The 21,134-nt window shown below is 39.2% G+C and overlaps 2 protein-coding genes and 1 long non-coding RNA gene across 15 annotated transcripts in view; 1 reads left to right on the top strand and 2 right to left on the bottom strand.

Annotated features, from left to right (window-relative positions):
• The window catches only part of LOC309502415, a 31,765-nt gene extending 27,247 nt beyond the window's left edge, over positions 1 to 4,518 (bottom strand). For 4 of the 12 annotated variants that reach the window (XR_014207235.1, XR_014207236.1, XR_014207237.1 and 1 more), the window contains exon 1: positions 3,040 to 4,516. This is a non-coding gene — a long non-coding RNA (uncharacterized lncRNA). Of the gene's footprint in view, positions 1 to 3,039 lie in introns of all 12 variants that reach the window. The other 8 variants (XR_014207239.1, XR_014207240.1, XR_014207241.1 and 5 more) reach the window with 6 other exon arrangements.
• The window catches only part of asmt (acetylserotonin O-methyltransferase), a 48,617-nt gene extending 41,615 nt beyond the window's left edge, over positions 1 to 7,002 (bottom strand). For both annotated transcript variants that reach the window (XM_082174774.1, XM_082174775.1), the window contains exon 1: positions 6,611 to 7,002. In XM_082174774.1, the coding sequence (XP_082030900.1) occupies positions 6,611 to 6,694 (84 nt within the window). In that variant the 5' untranslated portion in view covers positions 6,695 to 7,002. The remainder of the gene's footprint in view (positions 1 to 6,610) is intronic.
• A 13,905-nt stretch (positions 7,003 to 20,907) lies between these two features.
• Positions 20,908 to 21,134, top strand: part of LOC309503096 (uncharacterized protein) — a 37,332-nt gene continuing 37,105 nt past the window's right edge. Inside the window, exon 1 of the mRNA XM_082175784.1 lies at positions 20,908 to 20,955. The gene's annotated coding sequence lies outside the window, so the exon portion shown is untranslated. The remainder of the gene's footprint in view (positions 20,956 to 21,134) is intronic.

The following is a 21,134-nucleotide window of genomic DNA, read 5'->3' as shown; positions in this document are numbered from 1 at the left end:
AGGTACACTAGTGAATGTTTATTTTAGTAGCCTACAACAACACCTTTAGTACACCAAAACCACACTACAAAAGAATCGTGTAAAGCAGGAAACCAGATTATTCCGTGACATTAGAAGAAAATGGATATGAGAACGTAACCTACAACTAAATTAACGTTATCTTACATAATTTCTAAACATTTGTATTTAGTTTTGTGAACCTTTTTATAAAACATGGCTATTTATTTTTATTTAAAGGGCTTATGTCTGCTATTTTGTTAATGTACATTAAGCAACTCATTTAGATGCAAGAACTGGCTGCCGGTGCTGTGAGATGTACATGCTTGGCCAGATTCGGCTCGAAGTTGTGCGTCTTCGGATGCGGAGCCGTGCACACTAAAAAACCGTGCACTGCACACCGCCACGCAAAATTAGGGCTGTCGCGGTGAAGGATTTTCCCTTGCGGTAATTTTCAGTGGGCCAATAGCGCGATATGCGGTTTTACCGCATTTATTAATTTATTTAGATGTATTTGTTGCTATATAAATAAGTGTCACGATGTGGTCAGTATGCACAAAAGCGAGAACATTTTAAGTAAACAACAAACCGAAACTAAAAAGCGTCTCTGCGCATTGAAAGCCTGTCACTCAGCGCGCAGTTGTTACGGCAACGGACTGTCGTTGAGTGAGTCATTAAACCATTCATTCAACAACACGTTCAAAAACGCTGATTGATTCATTAAAAGATAGTAATGAAACAAGGTTAATTATTTTTAACTTTGAGCTCCACTTTTCAAGGCTCAGCTGACCAGCAATGCGTCGCATGGGAAATGCTGAAGCTTCATAGAGATAAATGGCATTGATTCAATGCGTGACTCACTGAGTTTTGTTTCCCGCGACCGCGAGTTCCTCGCGCTGTGGATGCTGACCAGCGATGTCGCTGATGCCATTCATGGTAAATACCCTTTATTTTAAACGTTCAAAGGATGACAGGACAAATATTTAACTTTCCTTGGACACGGCAACCTTTTCACGAATATGACTTGACCTCAAAGACAGACGCAGGTAATCGCACGCGCTCAGTCGATCTCTCTCATTCACTGTCCGTTTAGGCTTAAGTGCAACTCCACGAAGCCTCTGTACAAATCACCACGATAAAACCATGATCACCATGTCTTATTATCATTATTAACTTATTTAACATTCAATACACATGCACAAAGTTCAAATCAAGAAGGGTGTAGCCTTATGAAAAAAGAAAACGCAAATATCGCGGTTGCTGTGGTTACTTGAATTCCTCTGCGGTTGGCTTGTCAGTAGAGCGGTAATACAATATTGCAGTTATCGTGATAGCCCTACGCGAAATGTGGCCTTGCACACTAGGGCTGCAACAACTAATCGATAATAATCGATTATGAAAATCGTTGTCAACGAATGTCATTGTCGATTAGTTGGTCTGCTCACGTCACGGGGAGCGTTACTGATGACGTCCCTTTCATGACAACGCAGTCACGCGAAATGGCAGAGAGTAATCGGAGAGAAACATCAGCACGGCAAGCAAAAACTGTATATTCTCATTATATGATGATGTGAAAATGGTATAGTCTAGTTTAATTCAATACTACAGTGTAAACAGCTTTGTTTACTAACTTCGGGACAGTCACACTAGATCTATTTTGTATCGAGCATCAGGTTGCGCAATCAGTTCGCTCGCAACATAAGTGATGGATTAAAATAGCGCTACCGCATAAATAGGTTAAATTAAATGGTATTTACAAAGTGAAGCACTAAATATAAAGGCAGTTAATAACAGCAGCAGTAAAATATTGTTTTTTAGTCACTGTAGTCAGTGGTTTTCAGCGAATGCTTGTGCAGTAATACATCATTTTTCCTGTACTTTTAATCAAGCCTGTTGTCAGCTGCGTACCTCCATTCCGCTCTCTTTTTATAGCATTTGTCTACTACTATGTAAGGGATAATCCCGCTTATTACATGGCTACCCACCAAATAAATCAATAATTTTACACAAAATATTGATTTAAAAAGGAGTTTATTGATTTAAAAATGATTGTATTGCTTCCGCTAAAGAAAATACTCCGTTCCGTCTCTACGGTTAGAATCCTGCGTCCATAGCAACGCTCTGTTTTTCTGGTGTGTTATACTTCGCAGCGGTCTGTTATCAAGAAATAACAGATCGCATTCTACATTGGAATTCAAAATCTGCTGCTTAATATCTTATTACAAACATGTTTGTGTCCTAATTTCATAATGTGAAGTTTATATGAGCAGCGCAACTCAATATTTTGTTTTGTTTATTTATATTTTGGATATTTAAAGAAGTTTTACTGTTTAAAAACTGGACAAACTTTTGTGTTTGGGGTTTAAAATGTAAAAATTAAAGATTATATTAGTAAAACTCAATGTGTGGCTTTTGCACTTTTTAAAGTACACTTTTACACATAAATACCCTGATTTAGGGTTTTATTTAGTTATAAACAAAAATCAAATTGAATTTAAAAAACCTATCCGATTAATCGATTAATCGAAAAAATAATCGTCCGATTAATCGATTATCAAAATAATCGTTAGTTGCAGCCCTATTGCACACCCAACGCGCACGACCGCCAACACCGCAATGACGACATTTTTGCCACGCGCCCTCGCATAAATAAGAGATGCTTTATTTTCAGTTTTATAGCTGATTGTCTTGTTTACATCTTACTTTACACACTTCAGGGCAGGCTGTTGCAGCTAGCTCAGGGGAGAGACCGTATGACACTATGGTACAGCCTCAGACATGCACAATAAAAAATTTCTGCATTTTTGTTTTGCTTTTCCCTCCATTGTACCGAACTCCTACCGAACCGTAATGTCTGAACCGAATCGTGACTTCTGTGTACTGTTCCACCCCTAATGATTCAGGTTATTAACACACAATGTGGACACTTTTACAAAACCAATGCTAATTTATCATTTTCCAACTACAAAGACATGGATTATCATGTAAGCGTATGCAAACGATCAGTACTAAGAAATTAATGTGTAATATGCTGTCCCATACCTTTGTTACTATCGATAAATCATTCCGTAAACCCAGGTTTGTCCCTAAAAGACAGAATGTGTGTCCTGGCATCATCAACAGGCCTTATCCTCGTCTTCCTTTTCAACATTATGGTGCTGAAAATAATTACATACACAATAAAAATCAATTACATTATCATGGGGAAACAAAAAAAATAATTAAATCAAACAATTTCAAGTAATGTAACGTTAATATTCAGTGGTTTAAGATCTAAATGTAGCTTGCACAGGCCAGACAACAGATATAAAACAGAAACGATAATTAGATTATTCAGGCATATTGTAAATATTGTAAGATAGATCAATAAACAGTTAAGTTAGTCTGTCAGCTGCACACGATCTGCAATCATGTCTGCTCAATTAAAATATAAGCGTCAAACCAATACATTAGTGGATTTTTGCAAAACTATAAAGCAAACGGAGTCAAATTATCATGTAATGCAATAAAATGCTTCTTACGCAGCCGCCATTATCAGCTATCGATCTATAAATAGCATCACCAGCTCATAACATTATCATCTATCGATCTGAATAAAATGCTACATCATTAACTATCATTTAACGTTAGTTGCGCTACGAAATTGAGTAAGAATTGAAACGAATATCATGTACAAAGTCAAATAACTTCACTTACCTCTTTCTCACATGAAGAGAGTGTGTTCAGAGTCGAAGCGCGTGGAACTTCCGGTTTAAAATGCCGTCCTTGACCGTGTCCGTGGGCTTTTAGCAGCTAATGTTAGCCATCTGATTAAAACCTTAACGTTACTTCATTAAGCATTATTCTGTTCACACGACTAGAAATACACATGAAACTATATCAAATGTTTAGTTAAATACTATAGGATTACAGCAAATTATTGCTTAGTCTACATGAAGTGTTTCTTCCGTTGAAACAGAGTCAAAACATGAGGAATTAAAGATTACAACCCAGAAACAGTGTGCGTCAGTGCGTCAGTGCGTGAGTGCGTGGGCGCATCCAATAAAACTACACGGCTCCTCCCTCCCTCTCCGTGGGCCTTTCTCATTGGCTAAAGCCACACACACATCCGGGAGTGTGTATCTGCTGCAATACCACGTTCCCAGCTACAGGGGCGATAGAGAGCATACACACTTACACACTCAAAACTGGTTTTTATTACCTTGTGGGGAAAGTGAAAAAAAAGCATGAGGCATATCAGCAGAGGCTACTGAGGCAGTTTACGTTGAAATCGGTGTGGGGCCCACCATTTTGGGCCCCACAACGTTGTTGGACCCCATACCGTTGGTGTGCTCCCGGTGACTGGGACCCACAAAGTAAGAAATACAAGTACACACACACACACACACACACACACACACACACACACACACACACACACACACACACACACACACACACACACACACACACACACACACACACACACACACACACACACACACACACACACACACACACACACACACACACACACACACACACACACACACGTCAACGCTGCTCTTCCTCAGGACGAAACACCTAAACATTTTTAAAGCTGCAGTGTGTGATGTTTAGCGGCATCTAGTGGTGATGTTGCGAATTGCAACCAACAGAAGTTACGCTGGCCGACAGTAAAATATATGGTCGTCTGAGTCGAGACAGCAGAGAGTAGCCAGTTAAACAATGAGGTTTCTTTACAAAGATATATTAAAGGATAATTCCGGTATTAGAAACATGTTCTTAAAACAACCCTTAACGTTCGTTTTCAAAACTGTGAAACTCACCAAGTGGTTAGTGGTGTTCGTTGATGTTCCAAAACAAGTAGCGTAGCGAAATACAGTTTCTGTCGTGTTTTATTTGGCATTTTGTAAAATCCCATTGATTTCTGTTCGGAGGACTCATTGCTCGTTGATATTACTGCGCTTCAGACTCAAATATCGACTCGGAAGTTTATACGCGGTTGTGAGGTATCTGAAAAAATAGTTCCACTATAGCAAATAACACGGATTGAAATCATACATTGCGCCGATATATTTGTAACGAATTAGTAACGAACACCACTAACCACTCGGTGAGTTGCACAGTTTTGAAAACGAACGTTAAGGGTTGGTTTAAGGACATGTTTGAGCCAATAGACAGCCACTCTGAAGCGGTCAAAGGCGATTCTAAACGAGTCAAAAAGTCGAGACAGGACCCATCGTCAACATTTCTGTGTCCACCACTCTAGTTCATCCATAACAAACCAGAAAAGAGACTCAAAGTGCTAAATACCGGAATTATCCTTTAAGAAATTAGGTTGACTTAATTATTCAGTAAAACGATGTTATTGTGAATTTTATTGTTACTTGTTCATCATTGAGTCAGTGTTTTATTCGCTGACTTTAGCGAGCTTCTTTGCACGAAGAACAACATAGTGATGAAACGCGTTTGTCCGTTTAGGGCCACCGTACAAACACGTAGATGTAAGGAGACCCGTGGTGTGTGTAGAGAGAAATGCCTCATTCTAAGCTAATAAAAACATAACGGTTCATTAAGGTCTTTATACACCACTGAAAACTTATGTATATAATATTGTATTTCTGTCAACAGATCCTCATAAATATTACACAATGCACCTTTAAATCAAGGAGAAGTGAAATGACTGAAGATATGAAGTCTTGGTTTAAATGAGTTGATGCTTAAAACAAGAAACAATATGTGGTAATGATTGTTCTCAGTACTTCATACTCTCTCATCTGAAACTGTTTTAAATATCATATTCTAATTGTATAATAGAGAATTTGTCATCCTGTAGTCTGACGTGTTTTTTTATGTGCTCGTATTTATTTGATTTAAATTCACTTTCACGTTTTTTAAATTTTTTATATATACTAGAAAAGACAAAAAGTGGTAATAAATAGTGACCGCTTATCTAAAACATGCACTTTTATTTGTAGAGTTTAATCTAAAATCTTGATGTTGAAAGAAGTTGTTTATTGGATCAAAAAGCAGTCAAAATATTTTTAATGTTTTTGAAAGGCTGCACTTATTGCATCAAAAATACAGTAAAAATTTTGAAATATTATTCTAATGTAAATCATCTGTTTTCTATGTGAATATCTAGTAAAGTGTCATTTATTCCTGTGATCAAAGCTGAATTTTCAGCATCATTACTCCAGTCTTCAGTGTCACATGATCCTTCACAAATCATTCTAATATGAGGATTTGATGCTCAAGAAACATTTATGATTATTATCAGTGTGATAGAATTTATTTTTCAGGATTCTTTGATCATCATTTTGGAATGATTTGTGAAGGATCATGTGACACTGAAGACTGGAGTAATGATGCTGAAAATTCAGCTTTGATCACAGGAATAAATTACACTTTACTATATATTCACATAGACAACAGATGATTTACACTGTAATAATATTTCACTGTTTTAACAGTATTTTTGATCCAATAACTACAGCCTTAGTGATCAGAAGAGACTTCTTTCAAAAATCTTTTGACCGGTAGTGTAGATCAACTCATGGCTGTAAATGTAAGACATGTTACGATATCAATGAAAGTTGCTTCGGACAGAAATGTTCACGTCGGCCTTTACCTTGGACACCAGGAATCCCTCCATGTAATCCAGGATCTTCCTCGGATACAGCTCTTGGTCAGTAGTGGCCATGTTCATCAGCATTTGCTCTGTTCTGTGTGAGAAACACTGAGCGCACGGCTTTACGCAGAGACCTAATCAGATTAGCCGGATTATACACGTCCAGATTGAATGGACACAGAGAAGGGCTTTTAATTCAGACCTCAACATTTATTACTCTGAAAGCAATTAAAGCTGCTTATTTGTTAAACAACAGGATCATCCAGAACCAGAAGAAACACCATATACCAGTCAACATGAAGACTGAAGTTTGTTCTAACACAATAACACTGCAAAAAAAACACCTTCTTCCTCAGTGTTTCTAATATAAATGAAGATATTAAGCCTTGTTTTCTGAAAAAATAATCAAAATGAAGAGAGTTTATGCTTGAAAATCTGCCAGTGGGGTCAGAAAAATACACTTGATTCAAATAGAAAACAAAATTATTTTTCTGATCCCACTGGCAGATATTTGTTCATGTTTTAAGCACAAACTCGCTTAATTTTAATGAACTTTTCAGAGAATAAGACTGTAAAAGTATCTTGATTTGAGATTGTTTCGATATTTGCACTGAAAAACAAGACGAACATTATTTTTGCTGTAAAAATATTCTTTTTTTAACACATTAAGTAGCTCTCTAGAATATTGTGGCACTTCGCAGTCAAATACATGAAATAAAAGTTAAAGGGGTGGTATAATGCAATTATAATACAATCATTTTAATACAATAATTGATAAATGATAAAATTGTGTGTTTGTGTGTGTTTCACTCACTTTCCTGACAAGCGTGGCTGTTGTGCCGCAAGCAGAGAGCTGTATATCTCAGCAGAGCTCTTTCAGTGTATTGTATTCAGTAGATCTCTACATGTTCTGTGTCCAGCCCCTCTGCCTGAGGTACTTGTAAGCTTTTTAAAGGGTTAGTTCACCCAAAAATGAAAATTCTGTCAGTAATTACTCTCCCTCATGTTCTTCCAACCCCGTAAGACTTTCGTTCATCTTCAGACACAAATTAAGATATTTTTGATGAAATCTGAGAGCTGTCTCACTCCTTCATCTGTAATCGAGATATACCAGCCCAGAAAGTTAGTAAAGACATCGTTAAAATAGTCCAAGTGACTACAGTGGTTCAACCTTAAGTTTATCAAGCGACGAGAATACTTTTTGTGTGCAAAAAAAACTACTTTATTCAACCATTAATATTCTTCTGTGTGTTTCTCTGAGTGAGTTTTGACCATAGACTGTAAAAAAAGATGGACGACGTTGGTGAGAACTGAAGCCGCCAGTGTCCCGATATGGCGCTGATATCTTGGGACTTGAGTCTGCGCTGTAGCGATCTCGGGACCAGACCCGCGCAGTAGCGATCTCGGGACCAGACCCGCGCAGTAGCGACCTCGGGACCAGACCCGCGCAGTAGCGATCTCGGGACCAGACCCGCGCAGTAGCGATCTCGGGACCAGACCCGCGCAGTAGCGACCTCGGGACCAGACCCGCGCAGTAGCGACCTCGGGACCAGACCCGCGCAGTAGCGACCTCGGGACCAGACCCGCGCAGTAGCGATCTCGGGACCAGACCCGCGCAGTAGCAATCTCGGGACCAGACCCGCGCAGTAGCGATCTCGGGACCAGACAGACCTGCGCAGTAGCGATCTCGACACCAGACCTGCGCAGTAGCGATCTCGGGACCAGACCTGCGCAGTAGCGATCTCGGGACCAGACCTGCGCAGTAGCGATCTCGGGACCAGACCCGCGCAGTAGCGATCTCGGGACCAGACAGACCTGCGCAGTAGCGATCTCGACACCAGACCTGCGCAGTAGCGATCTCGGGACCAGACCTGCGCAGTAGCGATCTCGGGACCAGACCCGCGCAGTAGCGATCTCGGGACCAGACCCGCGCAGTAGCGATCTCGGGACCAGACCCGCGCAGTAGCGATCTCGGGACCAGACCCGCGCAGTAGCGATCTCGGCACCAGACCCGCGCAGTAGCGATCTCGGGACCAGACCCGCGCAGTAGCGATCTCGGGACCAGACCCGCGCAGTAGCGATCTCGGGACCAGACCCGCGCAGTAGCGATCTCGGGACCAGACCCGCGCAGTAGCGATCTCGGGACCAGACCCGCGCAGTAGCGATCTCGGGACCAGACCCGCGCAGTAGCGATCTCGGGACCAGACCCGCGCAGTAGCGATCTCGGGACCAGACCCGCGCAGTAGCGATCTCGGGACCAGACCTGCGCAGTAGCGACCTCGGGACCAGACCTACCCAGTAGTGATCTCGGGACCAGACCCGCGCAGTAGCGACCTCGGGACCAGACCTGCGCAGTAGTGAGCAGGAAGTAAAGCCGCAAAATCTCTCGCAGAATGCACTCTCCCTGAGTGCACTTTTTAAAAAGTTTATTGCAGTACGACAAGAGGCTTGTTAAAATAAAGTAAATACAATCTCCTCAGTCCTCCGAAGATCCCGAAAAAAATGGCCGTTGGTGCTTCAGTAGCTATGTTTCCATCAACTTGTCAATCGAATTATCTGAAGTTCGGTAAAAAAAATCATGCGAATAAAGCTGGTGAAAGTGTGTTTCCATCAAACGGCTTTAAAGCGAATAAAAACCTGTGCGTAATGACGTCACATGCTGTTTTGCGATCAAATTGGTATGTCGAATTGATTTGAGACATTTTAAGGTGTTTCCATTCATTTTCGCACTGAATCGCACAACATTCAAGCAAACATTTGCGAACAAAGTTTTGCTAGACAAAATGGATCGCGCCATCTACCAACAAATGATCAATATTGCACAAGTTGTAATAGTGCAGAGTCCTGCACGGGTCCATTTTTGGAGACCCGCCCCCGCCCGTACCCGCAAAGTTCAGCACCAGACCCGTGCCCGCGATAAATCGCACACAAGCTAAAATCATTCCATTTAAAGTGCTTTATTTTTTATCTCGCACCTCTCTCAACACGGGCTAATAAGCGCTAAAGTGCGCTTTGTTTTGGGCCATTCAAGTAGCCTAGGCTACCTCCAGTTCACGCGCGGGGGCCTCTCCGTGTCCTGATTATATTGCCTGCTATTTAGCTTTTATTTATTAAATCCAGGAAAATGGTTGATTAAACATTTATTAAAATTAAGATACAATTAATACAAAACGAAATTCACTTTAAAGAAAGTCTTTCTACATAAACAAACTTAATAAAGTGGTCAAAATCATGTCTGCCCACTCCATTTGTCTCCCGATATTCGGGATCATCTTATCTTATTCATGCTTTTTTCACTTTTCAAAAAAAAAAAAAAAAAAAAAAATAATATATATATATAGGCTATATATTATTTTATTTAAACATGAATATGAAAGTAAATCGTTTTTTTTAATGACTGGGCTAGTACAACACATAGGCTTATTAGCCTGCCCTACAATCATTGAATATTATTTTGCTTGATTGACGGGTTTTTATTTAAAAGAAATAACCTACGTTTGTAGGCCTATATAGGCTATGGGCAATTTATATACACAATAGGCTACTTAGGCCTACTAAAATATAATTAATATTATTTTATTGCATTTGTATTAGTTGTTTGAAGAGTAAAAAAAATAAAAATCTGTCGGTCTTAACGCAAGTTTATAACCGGCCAGTCAGTCGGACTAAAAGGGGGAAAAAATTTATTGGGTCGGTCCTAAATTGACAGGATCGGTCGGGTAACGGCAAACAAGAATATTTTTAAGGATGCCCAAAACACATATTTGCGAGTGTGTAATGGCAATTTAGATATACAAATATTGCACATATTGTTCATCCGCTGCCCGCCCGCAAGGAGTTCATTATCCGCCCACATCCCCGCCTGTGAATTTTAGGAATGTCGCAATCCACCCGTTTTTGCCACTTTTATGCGGGTACCCAACCCATGGCAGGACTCTAGGTGCTTATGTGACAGCTGATAGCGACATTATTTGACTATTATGGCATTTCTTAGATTTTTGCTATAATAGCCATTTTATTTTTCTGTTAAATTAAATTAAAAAAGTATCTCGTCTCCTCGTTTGTCCACTTTGTTGACACTGGCCATGTGTGCAAACCAGACAGTATAAAATGGGTGCAAACTGGGCGGAAATTAACTAAAACTTCTTCTTTTGTGGCGGGTTGTACCCATAAAATGACCTAAAACTTAATCGCAATCCATTATTTATTCGGCAAATAACGTTTCCATCAGCGTTTATCGCATAAACCGTACATCGATCAAGATAAAATCCGATGAGACAGACCGTATTTCATTTTAGTCGATATTCAAGAAATTAAATCGAATTTTACTGTTTCCATAAGGCATTTTTCATTCGATATCACATAATTCGGATAAAAACGTGTTGATGGAAACATAGCTAGTGACTACTTCGCTCAGAAAACCTGTCAATCACAGCTGTCAATCATGAAGTTACACCACCGCATCACGTAACTAACTAAAAACCAACTTATTTTTGAAACAGACACTTGAACTTACATCAGCATGATAAAAACGACAGCAAATGAAAGAAACCACCTTTGGAAAAAAGATATTTGAAGTGTAATTTAATTGTTTAGTTGGTCTCAAGTCCCGTTGAATAACACGGGGAGGCGGGGCTTATGACCTATACTAGGACCAGCCACCGGGGGGCGATAGAGACGTTTTGGCTTCACTTTCAGGGCTTGTGCGGCACACTTGGTTCTGACGTACAACCCAGAAGCGATGCGCTGTTACACTACGTGAACTCACCCAGAGGCCCACACAGAAGAACATGAAGAGTTGAATAAAGTTGTTATTTTAAGTGGGTTTTGCGCACAAAAAGTATTCTCGTCGCTTGATAAACTTGTGGTTGAGACACTGTAGTCACTTGGACTATTTTAACGATGTCTTTACTAACTTTTCTGGGATGGCAGATCTCGATTACAGAGAAGCCTATGGAGGAGTGAGACAGCTCTCAGATTTAATCAGAAATATCTTAATTTGTGTCTGAAGATGAAGGAAAGTCTTACGGGGTTGGAACAACATGAAGGAGAGTAATTACTGACAGAATTTTCATTATTGGGTGAACTATCCCTTTAATATGGACGCTTCACCCCAGCATTTGCGTGTGCCCATTGTGGTGTTGTCTTCACATGTAGAATGACATTCGCCTCACAGAACTGTTGTGGAAGTGAGCAGACATGAACTGATCTGATGGTGAGGCTGAAAACGTCCTCAAGCTGTCAGGGACTTCATCAGCTGTAGTGGATTTGAGTATCAAATGCAAGGACTAATGCGGTGTTGGAACAAAGTAAGCATGTAGAGCGTGACAGCAGTGTCGTAATCCGTGGCTTTTGAATATTAAACATATGAAGATATCAGAGAACACTTTTATACACACAGTTATGGCAGGCGATCTGTTCCTGCTCCAGAAAGCCATTAGAGAAACTCTCAAATCAGTCCGAGAGGAGAAACTATTGAGACATTTGATAAGAAATGAACAACAAACGTCCTGAAGACAGTTAGAGGAGAGACGGTCATGACAAGATCAAACTGTTGCTTTACGACACTTTTAACATGTCAGTTAATTTCTGTGGAAAATTATGTCATTGATCTAGAGGAAGTGGAGGCACACTGGATGACCAACTTCAGAGTTTGAAATAATGAGCTAAATAAAGTGCTAGAAGCACTGAAAAAAAAAAAATTCTGCCTGAAATTTTTAAGTACAATCAACTTATGGTAATTCAACTTAAATTACATTAAACGGACTTAAAAATTAGTTGAAAATTGCTTAACTTATTTTGATGAGTTAAAGCAATGTAAGTTGTCAACTTATTGATCATAGCCTATTTATTTACAGTGTGGTCACATGCATCATCACTTAAAGATGTTGGTTATTTTAGATACAGGTGGAGTTTCACTTCATTTTACTACAGAATAGTGTAACGAGGCGTCACTCGAATTGGAATCCATCAGCAAGCTTTTATTAAAATCGTGGTCAAACAGGCAATGCTCAGATTCCAGCAAACACAGCAACGTAGGACAGACACAGCCGGATCAGGGCAGGCGGAGAACAATCACAGATAAGTAACAAAGCAGATAGTCCAAAAGGCAGGCGGCAGAGAATCATAAACAGGGAACAGACTGGGTCACAACAGGAAGGCAATACAGAAATAAACCCTCAGAACCATAATAATACAAGACTTCACAAGGAAGAACAGTGGAGAGACAGTTTATAGGTCCAAGAATGAGCTACAGCTGAGCAGTAATCAGTGCCAGGTACGGGGCTGATGGGAAATGTAGTGTGTGAGTGAAAAGTCAATATTCGGGTGAGGGAGCCCTCTGATGGTCAAAGGAGGGAATCGCGGAGTTCATCTCTGTGACAAGCAGCTTCACATCAGATCATCTGTCATTTTATTACTGAAGCAGTTTTGAAGAGTTTGTCTTTTCATATTTGTGGACTGAAAGCGCTGAAGATGTTTCACACTGTTTTCTTCTGTCTGGGTTTGAATAGTGGCTGAATATATTAATCATATTTTCATATCAGAGAACTCTTCGATCTCCATAAAGCCATTAGAGAAACTCTGAAAACAGTCCGAGAGGAGAAACAATCGAGGCATTTGGTAAGAATCGAACAAGAAACGATGTTCTGAAGACAGTTAGAGGAGAGACGGTCATGACAAGATCAAACTGTTGCTTTAAGACACTTTTAACATGTTAATTTTTGTGGAAAATGATGTCATTGATCTAGAGGAAGTTGAGGCGCACTGGAGCTCAAAGTGACCAAGTTTAGAGCGTGAAATAATGAGTTAATAAAGAGCTAGATGTTCACATGCATCAACACTTATAGATGTGCAGTTATTTTAGATGTTGGTGGAGTTTCACTTCATTTTACTACAGAGCAGCTTCACATCAGATCATCTGTCATTTTATTCCTGAACCAGTTTTGAAGAGTTTGTCTTTTCATATTTGTGGACTGAAAGCGCTGAAGATGTTTCGCACTGTTTTCTTCTGTCTGTGTTTCTGGTGTCTGGATGGTGAGTTTTAAAGCTGCACACACACTGCCAACACACATTTATGTCCAAACACCATGTAAAAGTGGATTTTGCATAATAGGTGCCCTTTAATTCACTCTCTGTGCTGATGCTCCCATACAGTAACATTACATATGAGAACGATTCATCCACTCTGTTCTTGAATCAATAACGCTTGCATGTGAGATGACTTTGGTTGATGCTTTGTTGTCAAAGTAAGCAAGGGTTCAGCTTAAGCCAACTTCTGTTTTAAGGCTCTTAAACTTCTGTGTTTCTCTGTTTCTCTGGCCTCGACCACATCATGAACCCTTTCAGCGGTCGGCTCAATCCCCTTCCTGAAACCAGCATTCCCATGAACTTCATATTGTGTTATTGTTGAGTGTCAATCCACAGTATACGAGCCTCTGCTAAACTGCATGTAGTCTCTCATATTATTACACAACCTCACCTTGTTGTTGTGTGATTTAATAAGGCAGACTCTCAGTAATGTGGTGTTTATGTGGAACGTTGGAATCCATAGCTGTTGAATATTAATCATATTTTCATATCAGAGAACTCTTCGATCTCCATAAAGCCATTAGAGAAACTCTGAAAACAGTCCGAGAGGAGAAACAATCGAGACATTTGGTAAGAATTGAACAAGAAACGATGTTCTGAAGACAGTTAGAGGAGAGACGGTCATGACAAGATAAAACTGTTGCTTTAAGACACTTTTAACACATCATGGGTCAGTTCATTTCTGTGGAAAATGATGTCATTGATCTAGAGGAAGTTGAGGTGTACTGTAGCTCAAAGTGACCAAGTTTAGAGCTTGATTTAATGAGCCAATAAAGAGCTAGATGTTCACATGCATTAAAGGGATAGTTCACTTTGAAATTAAATGTTGGTATGTTTTAGCTTACCTCAAGGGCATCCAAGATGTAGGTGTCTTTTTTAATAAGTCAAACTTACAGTCGGTAGAGTTGAAGGCTCAGCATTTCATTGAATCGAACTTCTGCAGTTCTTTCCACTCATTTGTGCATTTCTTTTTCAAAAGCAAGTTTTATCAAGTGGTATTAACAGCGTATTCGTGATCAACAAGCTCCATACCTGTCAGGTCCAACAGTGGTTTTAGTTTGGTTTTGTCCAGAAAACACTCATCAGGGTCCAGGGCTGTGAGAGCTTGCATGCGTTTATTGTTAGTCTCCAAACCGTTCAACCATTTCTCCACTCACAGCATCAACTGTGCTGAAATAAAGATGAGGAAGTCTCGTCACTGTGTTCATGTTGTGTTCATAATACTACAAGTTCTCACTCGTTGTGCGTTGTCTTTTGTTCGGTTTGATTTCAGTTCGGACCAGATCACAGATAATTCTCCAAAGCTCACTGAGCTTTTCCTCGGATCGATTTTGTTTTTTATACAATCAGCTGCGTAATTTAAATTACAAACTTAATGGCTGCGGGTAAATCAGTGTTTTCTGCTTGAAGAATTTTGTTTGCTGGGTCAAGAAGTTTCAGTATCTTATGTACCATAACAGCAATGAAGCTGAAGTTAGGTTCTGTCACTGATCGCACCGGTCCTGTAGCCTCAACTCGAATGCCTATGGGACAGATCATTAATTCATTAATTCATTACGATCATTACTTATGCCCACCAACAGCGAACACATTTCTCCCAGATATTTAATAACACAAACTGTGTCTAGATGGCCACTGATCCAAGAGATGTTTTAGGTTCTTGACCTTGTAATGAAATACTATCTGACTGTTAAAGTTTGTAATGTGTGCCCTCATACTGCTCATGTCACATGTGTGTGACCGGCTGCTATCCATAAATGGATTTATGCTAATAAAAGAGTTTCTGGTCCAACAGAATACCAAGGGATGTCTGTGTGTTCTTCCTCCGTATAGTTTACTAAAATAACCAGTTATAATTCATGAAAATGGCAGCACCAACACTGATGAACTTGTAAAGTTGATCACAAACATAATTGAAAAAGAATTTCACTCTCAGTCAATAATGCATGAACAACCACTATATGAGTGTCTGCAGAGCTGTTAAGAGAGGTGGGGGTCTAGCTGCTCTTTTTAAAGATATTTATCAATGTAAGCAAATATCATTTGGGAACTACTCGTCTTTCGAATATCTGGGTATTGTATTAAAAGGTGCTCCACGCATTTTACTCATCATTATTTACAGGCCTCCAAAATATTCTCCAGCCTTTGCTGAGGAATTTACAGAACTGTTATCAACAATTAGCTCAGAGTTTGACTGTTTTGCCATTGCTGGAGATTTTAACATTCACATAGATAATGCAGAAAACAATATGGCAAAAGAAATCAAAACTGTTTTAAAAACTTTTGATCTGACTCAGCATGTACATGGACCCACACACAATCATGGACACACTCTAGATTTACTTATCAGTAAGGGTCTAAACATCTCATCGATTGTTATTAAGGATGTAGCACTGTCTGATCATTTCTGTATTTTCTTTGATATATTGATCTCTCCTGCCACTGAAGCCAGATCTGTGTCTGTCAAGAAGAGATGCTTAAATGAGAACACTAGTGTACTATTTATGAAGGCTATATCCTTAACACCAAGCATATCTGCTGACTCTGTTGATTTTCTGCTTGATTCTTTTAACTCAAAAGTTAAATGTGCAATTGATGATATTGCTCCTGTGAAAGTCAGGAAGAAGAGTGGCAGACAAAAAGCACCTTGGAGAAACTCAACAGCGGTGCAAAATATGAAAAGACAATGCAGAAAAGCAGAGCGCATGTGGCGGAAGACAAAGCTTGTAGTCCATTATAACATCTACAAAGACAGCCTTCATGCTTTCAATATGGAACTAGGCAAAGCTAGACAGACTTTTTTCTCAAATATTATAAACAGAAATTTAAACAACACACGCACTCTTTTTGCTACTGTAGAGAGACTGACAAACCCCCCAAGCCAGATTCCCAGTGAAATGCTCTCAAACAGCAAGTGCAGTGAGTTTGCTTCTTTCTTCTCTGACAAAATCAATATTATCAGAAAGGTGATCAGCACATCATTGAGTTGCGCTGGGGTCACACAGATCAGACCACCTGAAAAAGTAGTAACTTTGTCTGATTTCAATAAAATTGATGGCAAAATTTTGGTAGAAACCGTACAGCACCTTAAAACATCAACATGCGCTCTTGACACACTTCCCACATCTTTTTTTAAAAGTGTGTTAAACAGTTTAGAAGCAGATCTTCTAGAAGTGGTAAATGCCTCACTTCTCTCTGGGAGTTTTCCAAACTCCCTGAAAACTGCAGTTGTCAAGCCCCTCCTGAAAAAGAACAATCTGGATAAGACCATATTAAGCAACTATAGACCGATCTCAAATCTTCCTTTCATAGGCAAGCTCATTGAAAAAGTTGTCTTCAATCAGCTGAACAAATTCTTAAGCTCGAATGGATACTTTGACAATTTTCAATCTGGTTTCCGACCGCACCACAGCACAGAGACAGCGCTCATAAAGATAATAAATGATATTCGCTTAAATACTGATTCAGGAAAATTATCAGTGCTGGTACTACTCGACCTCAGTGCTGCATTTGACACTGTCGATCATAACATACTTCTTGACAGGCTGGAAAACTGAGTGGGGCTTTCTGGGATAGTCCTAAAATGGTTCAGGTCATACTTAGATGGGAGAGGTTATTATGTGAGTATAGGAGACCATAAGTCTGAGTGGACATCCATGACATGCGGAGTCCCTCAAGGCTCAATTCTTGCACCACTCCTGTTCAACCTGTATATGCTCCCAATGAGCCAAATAATGAGAAAGAACCAAATTGCTTACCACAGCTATGCAGACGACACACAGCTGTACTTAGCCCTATCGCCTAATGATTACAGCCCCATTGACTCCCTGTGCCAATGCATTGATGAAGTCAACAGTTGGATGTGCCAAAACTTTCTTCAGTTAAACAAAGATAAAACTGAAGTCATTGCATTTGGAAACAAAGATGAAGTTCTCAAGGTGAACGCATACCTTCACTCCAGGGGTCAAACAACTAAAAATCAAGTCAGGAATCTTGGTGTGACACTAGAGTCAGACCTTAGTTTCAGTAGTCATGTCAAAGCAATAACTAAATCAGCATACTATCATCTAAAAAATATTGCAAGAATTAGATGCTTTGTTTCCAGACAAGACTTAGAGAAACTTGTGCATGCTTTCATCACCAGCAGGGTGGATTATTGTAATGGACTCCTCACTGGCCTTCCCAAAAAGACCATAAGACAGTTGCAGCTCATACAGAACGCTGCCGCCAGGATTCTGAGCAGAACCAGAAAATATGAACATATCACACCAGTCCTCAGGTCTTTACACTGGATCCCAGTTAGATTTAGGATTGATTTTAAAGTATTATTACTGGTATATAAATCATTCAATGGCCTAGGACCTCAATACATTGCAGATATGCTCACTGAATATAAACCCAACAGATCACTCAGATCATTAGGATCATATCAGCTAGAAATACCAAGGGTTCATTCTAAACATGGTGAGTCTGCTTTTAGCTATTATGCTGGAACAGCTTCCAGAAGAGATCAGATGTGCTCCTACAGTGGTCACATTCAAATCCAGACTCAAAACACTTCTGTTTAGCTGTGCATTTACTGAATGAGCACTGTGCCACTGTTCGTCCGACTGTACTGTACTGTATTTCATTTTATTTTTCTAAACTGTTTTAATTATTCTTATTTCTTTTTATTATTTTAATTTCTTGTATGTAAAGCACTTTGAATTGCCATTGTGTATGAAATGTGCTATATAAATAAACTTGCCTTGCCTTGCCTTGCCTATATAACGATGCGGGTGAAACATAGGAGGAAGCAGAATCCACGTGCAGCAGTAGTCTTTTATTGAATACACTCAAAACTTGACAAATTCAGACTCAGACTAGGGAACAGGGGCCTGTTTCAGAAAGGAGGATAAGTGAAAACTCTGAGTATGTTAACCCTGAAATGAGGGAAACTCTGGGTTTTCTGCTTCAGAAAGGGAGGTATGTTAAACCTGAGAAAGCAGAGTAAGTCAAGCCTGTTTCTGAAAGAGAGGTAACTTATACTCAGAGTCAGTTACCATGGTAACTTACTCTGTGAACCTAACCTGGTCGAGAGCGGGTTTTCTTCGGTAAACCCAGAGTTTCTATTGGTCTCCTCCCCCTTTTTAAAGAGGAAGTAGTGTTTAAACACCTCATTCATTCTTTCAGTACATTTTTATTAATACAATTAATATTTTATTAATAAATAAAATATTGCTATTTTTACTGCAGTTTTTTTCTATTTTTTTTTAATAAGATGAAGTCTATATAACTCATTAACTGGCAACTGAAAATAGATTAGAGTTACATAATGTAGTTCTGAACAAATTCTACAGAATGAAACTGTGGCATTTACTGGAAATCACTGAACTGTGTTCATCTGTGCACCAGAAGTTGATGGACCGTCCTCCTGCTGTTCTTCCACACTCTGGGGGCACGGGGAGAGATAAGAATACCTGTTTATACTTAGATTTAAACTTAGATTATCCACATAAAAATGTGAAAAAATCTGAATGTGTTGCTTGTGTGATGTGTAGACAGACACATAATATTAGCATTACCTCTGTAGGCCTCTCTGTGGCAGCAGAAACTCTTTATCCCCATCGTCCTGTGAAGAGGAGCATTTGGTCGAGTGCACTTTATAACACTATTTGTCATAATTTCTGGTGTATTGATAGGCTACTTACAACTGCCTGGGGTTCTGTTGGGACAGGAGGCTCCAAAAGACAGATATTTGGGACCAACAAAAAAAATAGCCTATATAAAAAATAACACATGTAAACCTCTTACATTTTATGAAGGCCCTTGGATCTTCGGGAGTGAAGTCCCTCCAGGAATTCCCTTAGCCGTAAATGCTGCTGCACTGCTAGACACTGGATGCTTTTTAGTTATTTAATATGTCAAATGTAAAGTCAGGTAGCCTACACCCATGATATGCTCAAGCCTTACTTGATTGAATTATGTTTTTATATTTAATTTTCAGCAGCTGCCATGTTCTTTTAATGCCTGCAGGATTGCACCTACATGAACATTAAAATTAGGTTTACATACTGTTCTTCCAGTTTCACCTCAGATATTATAACAGTTGGGTAAGTTACTTGTATTATAACTACAAATGACATCTTCAACAGTGTAATTAGATTCATGTAATAATGAAAATCTTTAGAAAGCATTGGTCTACTTATTACTAAATACTAAATCCCATGTAAACCTCAACCACTTGAACAATACAAGGAGAGACAAGAAACAGCACTTTTAATGCTTTCAAATAAACAATATACAATTGTATGAATTATTCATGAATTGACCAAAGTGTGTAGAGGGAGAAGGTTACATAAAAAATATACCTTTTAAAAATGTATGTTAAATATACAGAATCGTTCTATAGTCTAATGCAATTACATCAGATTTTACTTTAAATTACAGAAGAATTAAGAGTAATCCCTTTAATTAAATGACAGTATTAATGTTCGTACTGGTGAGAAATATGAATACCTCTTTTTGTCTGGCGCTGTTGCCATGGTGACTCATAATATCTGCACTCCATTGATAATGCCTTTTTATAGTTGTGGTGCACGCGCTTAACTCAGAGTAAGTCAACTCAGAGTTGATTGAACTAACTAATTTCAGCTGTTCTGTAACCGAAAACTCAGAGTTTCCCATCTCAGGGTAAGTCAACTCAGAGTTCAAGTTTTAACTCAGAGTTGGTTGAACCTCCTTTCTGAAACAGGCCCCAGGACTCGGGAACAGAACAAAGAACAACCAAAACACAACATCAAGAACTCAAAGACTGAAACTAACAAACAAACTAAAGATAACAAGGGGGCGTGGCTAATTAGAAACACCTGGGAAGACTAAAACAAGAAAAACTACAAAGGACTACAAAACATGAAACAGGACAGGAAATGACAAGTCCACACAAGACAAGGGAAACACAAGACAGGAATTATGACACACTAGATTATGATTAAAACAGTGCATCATACAAACGACTGATTTAACCCCCTATCTACATTATGAATGTTCATTCAGAGCAGTCAATGAATTGCACACTACAAGTTCTCCAGCGCTGTTTGGCCGTTGCTAATAAATTTGTCCCAAGCGCTCCAAAACCGGCAACCAGTATAATGACATAATGAGTCAACGAATAATCCATGGAAATTTGACCATCATAAACATCACTGAAGAGACTGGATATTATTCTCTACAGATCAACGGTGTGAGAAAGAGAAAGATCAATATTGGTTCCTATGGTGAGGTTAAACACATTTGTTTCACCTTTATTTAATGACAACATTTAAATTAATTCATACACCATTTTGTTTCTTTTTGTTGTTTTATGATATTGTTTATTTCAAACTGACATTTTAAACTATTTAGTAAAACATTATTAAGTGATTTCACAGTATTAATCTGACAAACCCTGTTTGTG

This window comes from Leuciscus leuciscus, assembly GCF_965113295.1.
Source record: "Leuciscus leuciscus genome assembly, chromosome: 7".
Taxonomy (NCBI): domain Eukaryota; kingdom Metazoa; phylum Chordata; class Actinopteri; order Cypriniformes; family Leuciscidae; genus Leuciscus; species Leuciscus leuciscus.
This window is presented reverse-complemented; position numbering and strand designations above follow the sequence as displayed.